Source organism: Oxyura jamaicensis, chromosome 3 (genome assembly GCF_011077185.1).
Source record: "Oxyura jamaicensis isolate SHBP4307 breed ruddy duck chromosome 3, BPBGC_Ojam_1.0, whole genome shotgun sequence".
Classification (NCBI taxonomy): domain Eukaryota; kingdom Metazoa; phylum Chordata; class Aves; order Anseriformes; family Anatidae; genus Oxyura; species Oxyura jamaicensis.
This window is the reverse complement of record NC_048895.1, coordinates 102,340,745-102,347,735: the sequence shown is the minus strand read 5'-3', so window position 1 is coordinate 102,347,735 and position 6,991 is coordinate 102,340,745. Positions and strand designations below refer to the sequence as shown.

General features: G+C 45.9%; 1 protein-coding gene across 1 annotated transcript; it reads right to left on the bottom strand.

Annotated features, from left to right (window-relative positions):
• Positions 1-4,192: 4,192 nt before the first annotated feature.
• On the bottom strand, positions 4,193-6,395 carry ID2 (inhibitor of DNA binding 2). The gene is made up of 3 exons (XM_035322278.1): positions 5,917-6,395; positions 5,732-5,796; positions 4,193-4,991 (listed from the first exon to the last, which is right to left on the bottom strand). Exons 1-2 carry the CDS (start codon positions 6,262-6,264, stop codon positions 5,740-5,742), a joined length of 405 nt encoding a protein of 134 aa, XP_035178169.1. The 5' UTR covers positions 6,265-6,395; the 3' UTR covers positions 4,193-4,991; positions 5,732-5,739.
• Positions 6,396-6,991: the final 596 nt, after the last annotated feature.

Below are 6,991 nucleotides of genomic sequence, written 5' to 3'. Positions count from 1 at the left end.
CAGTAAGTATCCAAGTAATTCCCTCTTTTACAAATGCAAGTGAAATTTAGCAGATTTTCAGTCCATTTTAAAAATTATTTTTAATGAATAAAAAAGCTTTTTGGTAATCATTTGAAGTTTTGCCATCAGCAGTAAAACTTAGGAGCCAGGTCAAGCTCTTTGTTTTATGTAGAAATACCTGAAATATTTGTAAAACTGTTTGCCATTTACATTCTTTTCAGCAAAAGGTACTAGCAACTAATGTAGTTGAATTGTTTTGAATCTGCATAGGTCCAAAAACTTCATATAACATTGTGCTATCTGTCTATTCGTCACAGTGTTGCGAGGACAGACAGGAGGTAAAGATTTGGCTCCAAGGGCAGCTAGCAGCAGTAAGTTTGGTTTTATTTACATTCTTTCTCCCGTGTCCCTTAATTTTTAATATATATATATATAGTATATATATATATTTCCCAAGGAAAGCAACAAACTGAAACATGAGTTCCTCTCAGTTGCCGTGATTGATTCCAAAAGCAACTGTATTTGTTTCCTCTTTTGTTTCCCCCTCTGATTTGCTTTAGCATGTGGCTTACACAAACACTGACTACTGCTGAGCAATATAAGCTTTGTTTCATTGAAGTACTGTTTGCATTTGGTCCTTACATTTTAGAATTACAACTTAAATGGCTATTCTAGAGAGGATGATGCTAATGTGGATAAATTAGATTTCAGATATCATACATTTCCATTTTTTTCCCTGTAGAATCAGAAAATACCAATCCTTTTTGTAGAATGGTGCTTTTAAAGAGTACCTTTGTAAAACTATTTTCCAACTAATATTCGGTGCCAATGTTTATACAGCTTACTCAATCTTTTGCCACGTGACAGTTGCATTCTACTGTCCTCCCTTACAACTTCCAGTAAAGGCTCTGTAAATCATTTCTTGCTGCATGTAAGCAAGCAAAGACGGTGGTAAACAGGAAGAGATGCTTACTCACAAATATAGTATTCTCATTAGTAAATCACTTAATATATAATATATTTTCCACATTGCATAAATTGATCCAGATTGCAGACTTGTATGGGAGAATCTCTTAACACATAATATTGTGTAGAGGACCTGTTTTGCTTTCCAGAGTCAAATATGAGCTTTGTGACCTAATGCTTATCAAACAGTACTTTGCCTTTAACAATACAGCTCTTTTATGCAACTTTTCCTTCAAAATTTTGGAACCACTTCACCTAGGAGTGAAATTCCCAGCTAGCAGTGCTGAATTAGCTAAATCATTTCCCAGTTGCAACTGCAAAATGAGTTTCAATAACCCATGGAAGATCGGGGCTCTGATATTTATTTGCACAGTGTAAAGAATCGAGCGATTCTTCCTTTTAACAGGAAAAAAACACCAGAACACAGCACCTCCGTGCCTGCCCTGCACCCAGCCGGCGGGAGGTGGGTGCCGGCGAGGAGCCTGCTGTCCCCGGCCGGGCCGGAGGGTGGCAGTGGCCCTCCACGCACCCGGGCCTCCGCTGGAGGAGAGCGACCCAGCTCCCGGGTACCTGCTGCTGCAGCCGGGAGGCAGCTTTTTTTTTTTTTTTTTTTTTTTTTTTGTCAAAATACTCGCATGGGTCCCTCGAGCGGCTGGGCTTGGTGCAGAAGACACGGTGGAGGGCTGCTGGACGCAACCCCTACACCTGGTGGGTGAGGGACCCGAGGGAGTCCCGCTGCTGTGCAAGGGGGATTTGGGAACCCTCCTGATACATCTGTGCGTTAAATGCCCGATAAGGCATTCCCTGGACATCCCAGTGAGGGTCTCAGTGCACATCTCTGGCTAGGGCAGCCACAAGAGCTGGTCCCCCTGTTGGGAAGGGGCCAGGCCTGGAAGACTGGCAAGGGGAGAATCACTCAGCCTTGTTAAATCTTTTTATTTTTTTTTCCCCAGTCGGGATGTTACATTTACGTCTGTAGGTGCATTTGCAACTTTTGTGCGTGGCCTACTCAACGTTTACAGTGTGTAAATGTGACCGTTGCCAACAGTTGCCCACCAGCGTGTAGCTGGGTGTGGGTCTCCTGATGTGTGTTTGGCTGAGAGTTAACGGGGATGCTGGCAACATCGGGATCGGGAGTAATGGGGCCAGAGAAAGTCGTGACAAGTTCACAGAGTTTCCTACTGTCTTCTGGGGGGTACATCAGCAGTGATAGGCAATAAAGAAAGCCCAAATCTGTAAGGAAACTTTGAAGCTTTAACATAAATGCTTGTGCACTAAGCTTTGACCTTGCTGTTTATTTTTTGCATGACAAAGTCTTAGGAACAAACGCAAAGAGTGACTCTCCTAAGTTAAAGCACGCAGGGTAAGCTCCTAGTTCTGAGCAGAGGAATGCGGTGTGGAGATGAAGAATTAGTTAATTGTGAAAGAGGAAACATTTTTTCTTTTCTTAATTTACAGTTTTAAAAACATGTTTGTGTTTTTTCTTTTTCTTCCTGTTCGTTTCCCCACACCTCATAAATTGTGAATTTCTCTTTTGGCTATGCACGACAAGGAAATTTGTTTCATTCTACGCACGTATTAATCATCGCCTAGCTTAAAAATATTGAAGTTGCAACGCCTCAGATTTCTGAAGGGGTTGATCTGCCTGTTGCAGCTCTTTAATTTCATAAACTAAACCATGGGTTTAACGTGACGTTCAGTGTGGTCTCACCTTAAAACGAACAACAGGGTGAAAAATTAGCTTTGAGGGAGAAATGGGGTGGTGATTATGTTAAGATTGTTACTGTTTTGAAAGGACTGAGCCCCCAGCACTGCCTAACCCCACGAATCTGCTACTGTTCACATCAGTAAAATATCCCCAGAAAGGAGTATTTCAGGAACTGCGATGTGCAGAGCTGCAGTGATGAAATCTGTTACTAGCGGGCTGTCAGGGTTAAACGTTCATCGCTCCAACTTGGGACAAACCGAGCGCTGAGACAGTAGCGGGACTTGGCCACAGGAGGCACAGCGAGTGTTTGCGATGGGGAGAGATTTCCTTAATCACTGCTGGATGCGTTGTGAGAAGATCATCCCCGTCCTTCCCCCGCCCGGCTGAACCCTTCTGTCTTCTGATTGCATTGAGCCAGGGAGAGGTGCGCTGCTGCGGCTGTATTAAGAGATCAGCGCTGGCTTTCTCCCAGCCTGCGCAAATGGATTTGGTGTCAAGGGCAAGGAAAGGCAGCTGCTGCTGCTGCCCCCACGCACCAACCACCCACCTGCCCGCTGGTGAAAGTGCTGCTGGCCCCAGGTGAGGCTCCTGCCAGATCCCCAAATCCTAAACATGCTCAGCGCGAGTGAGGCCTGCCAGGGAGCACTACTTACCCCAAACATCAGTGAAGTTTCCCTCATTCGTGATCCTCTTTTAATTCATCTGTAGGACTCAAAATTTAGTTCCTGTGTGAGGTGGGTTTCTAACTGAGCTTAAATTAGAACAGCATCTGATAAGGCACAGTTCCCACATCCCGTCTTATGACAACTAAAGAGATGTCATGAACAATGCTTGTTAGAGTGGGCTCAGAAGGCACACTAATGCCCTTCAATAAGTAGGGCGGATTGCACAGTTTCTGAAGGCAAAAGAGAAAAAAGCTGTTACTGGCTTTCAAGAATTTCGAGTCCTATTTCAAACTTAATTTAATTCTTATGGAGAAAGAGTTCCTTTAGGAGCAGCCAAAGTTTAATCAGTAACACAACAGTGATTTAAGCTCAATTCTCAGTATCTTAGTCATACAGAGCTGCTGCTGCAACTGATTAGAAACCCCATTTCATTGAAATACTGCATGGAAGCACGAAAATTCCAGTGTGGAAAGGCAACAGTCACTTCATCATTTTAGATCCCATGTTAACGCATCACCAGCTCACACATTCAAAGCCTTTTTAGAGAAATTTAATAGTTGGGGGACTAATAACCACCCACAACCCCTAATTCGGAGCGATTATTCTGAACGCAAATTAACAGATCTGGGGCATCACTACTGAGCACTAAATCATCTGTAGGGCCAGGAAAAAAAAAGTTACATTCCATGGGAATGTCTCAGGATTAACCGCTTTTGTGTATGTTTCCAAACACTCTGTCAATAGCATCCCCTCCGTAATAAATTACTTTACTAGCTCCTTTCACACTGTTTACAGACAGATCACTTAGAAGTTCGTCATATACATTCAAATAAGACTTTCCGAGTTACAAGAATTATTATTCACTTCAGGTAATTTTATTCTTTGTATTCTCTACATATTTGAACTTTTACTCGGTAAAACTGTAACAGAATGTTTAAGTACTAAAAAAAAAAAAACACCACAAATCATAGCCAGCCAACAGTTGGTCCCCAAAGAATAGCCAGCAATCAGTTCAATAAACACACTTGATTTATTTTGTATAAAAAGGGGTTAAGTTTACAACTAAACTTTTATAAAAAGTTTAGCATGATTAAGTACATCATTACACTTTTTGCAGAAATTTACATTTCTGCCACTATACAAGAAAACTCTAATTAAAGAGTTCACAAGGTTTCACTCATATATATATATTTATATATAAATATATACACAGCATTCAGTCCTAGGTTTGTGTCAGAAAGGTAATTTCTGACCACAGACTCTCCTAAAAAACTGAACACTGGATCCTTCTGGTACTCACGCTCCACCTTTGGAAAAAAAGGCAAAGTCTGCTTTAAAATGGGCAACTCCTTGTGAGATTTTGTTTCGCTCCCCACGTTGGGAATAGTATATAAAGGAAGCCTTCCAACTAGGGAAAGGGTATTTAAGAGTCTCTTCATAAATAACTAGGTTCAGTCCAAGTTGAAGCATGGGGTGGGGATAAAGATCAATCTTGATTTTTCTTCTTTAATCATTTTTAAGGTCCTTTTAGTTAACGTGGATTTCCCCCCTCCAGATACAGCTGAAAAATAAATTCAGCACCTCAAAAAAATCTTGTAGACATTTTCTTGTGCAAAAAAAAAAAAAAAAAAAAAAAACACTCAGTGGAACACCTGCAAGAGATTGAAAAGAGGCATATTTAGGAGAATGCTAACAGGGCAGAGATCCGGACAGACTGGCGCCAGAGAGGAAGCCACAGTTTGAACATTTAACCAAACACTCAAAGATTGGGCAAACCCTGGCGTCCAGATGCAACACATACACGCTCACACACTCGCTCCCAAGAGCACAAATTGAACATTAAAATAACATACACTCAAGGGAAAGGGTAGAAAGAGGATTCTCAGCCCAATCTCTATTTAGATCTCTGAAAACGCAATGCTCAGAGGCGCCAGTCTGCCTCTTAGAGCAATTATTTGATTAAAAGCAGTCACTTATTTAACTGATAGTGCAGACGATCCCACATCACAGAATTCACAGAATTGTGCCAAGATTCCCAACTTAATCAGTCACTTTGGCCCAGGAAGTTAAGGCTTCAAGAAAAGATAACCAGAGAATTTGCTTTAAGCAGTAGCACAGCAGACAGCCTGTGCTGCTTAATGAACCCTAGCAGCAAGATACACTTTGGACTACAAGACTCAGTTGTGAGGCTTTTTTTTTCTTACAGTTGGGCTAGGATTATTGGTAATAATAAGAGGATTATTAGCAATAATAAGTCAACTATAAGTGAACTTTTAGGAGTGAGTTGTTTTGCAAGTGACAGTCATCCCGAGGGGGGGAATCCCATTCAAAGACCAACCACTTTTACCTGAACTTTTTATTTTAAGAGGAAAAAAAGGTGTATTCTACTCACCGTCGGATTCAGCCACAAAGTGCTTTGCTGTCACTTGACATGAGTTCTGAGGGGAACTCGGCTGCCTGCAAGGAGAGAGCAGAGACAAGACCCCGCCGTTAGCCTGCTGGGCAGCCCGGGCAGCCTTCAGGGAGGGGGGTCCCGGCTGCACGACCCCCGGGGGGGGGTGAAGGAGAGCTGCTTACCTGTAGCGAGAGGATGCTGATGTCTGTGTTGAGGGTGGTCAGCGGGGTCCGGGAGGACGGGCTCTGTCCCGGCCGCTGGTGGTGCAGGCTGACGATGCTGGGGTGCGAGTCCAAGGCGATCTGCAGGTCCAGGATGTAGTCGATGACGTGCTGGAGGATTTCCATCTTGCTGACCTTCTTGTTCTGGGGGATGCTGGGCACCAGCTCCTTCAGCTTAGAGTAGCAGTCGTTCATGTTGTACAGCAAGCTCATGGGGTCGTCCACCGGGGTTTTGCTGCGGGAGATGCCCAGGTTGTGCTCCGAGAGGCTGTTCTTCCGCACGGACCTCACAGGGCTGAAGGCTTTCATCGCTGAAAGGCGGTGATGGAAAGAGGGAAGCGGAGCGGAGCGAGCTGTTTGAACGCACGGGGGGAGCCCTGCGGAGCGCCCTGCCTCCACTCAGCGCGCCTCCGCACCTCGCTCTGAGGCGCGGGGCCGCGCGGCCCCCCTTTTATAGGCGCCGCGCCACCGCGCCCGGCCCGCGCGCGCTGCCATTGGCCAACGAGCATCCGTCCATCAACCTGAGCACCCGCCCACTCGGGGCGCGGCGACAAGGGGTGGGGGGCCGCGCGGGCTTCCGCGTGCCCAGCCAATGGCCGCGCCGCGGGGGCGGGGCCCGGCCGCTCAGCTGAGGGAGTAAATAGTGCGCGGCGGGCGGGCGGGCTGAGCGCACGGGGCTGTGCGCGGCCGGGCGGCCGTTGGGACCGTTAGGAGCCGGGCTGAGGCTGGCCGTGAGGGAGCTGCCTCTCGCCCGCTCCTGGGTGCTGCCGCCAGTAGTAGCAGCCAGTGAAACATCGGTGAAAGAATAAAGCAATAAATTACTTATTTTTGTTTAACTGCGGGGTTTACCTCAGGTTTTTAAGCTGAGCTCTTCCGCGTTTTCCTTCCCCATGCTCACGCTAAGCAGCACCCGAAGGAAAGCCGGCTCCGGCGGGGCGGCCGCACACGACCAAAAGTGACGGAACTCGCCCCAAAAACGACGGAGCGCGACCGCGCGGTGCTGTGCGGGCGGAGGGCGGGCGCCAATAACCCCCCC

Coding starts and splice junctions, on each gene's coding strand:
- ID2 (XM_035322278.1), bottom strand. CDS start 6,264: ATGAAAGCCTTCAGCCCTGTGAGGTCCGTGCGGAAGAACAGCCTCTCG. Junction 5,797..5,916: donor TCAGCATCCTCTCGCTACAG/GTAAGCAGCTCT, acceptor CTCTCCTTGCAG/GCAGCCGAGTTCCCCTCAGA.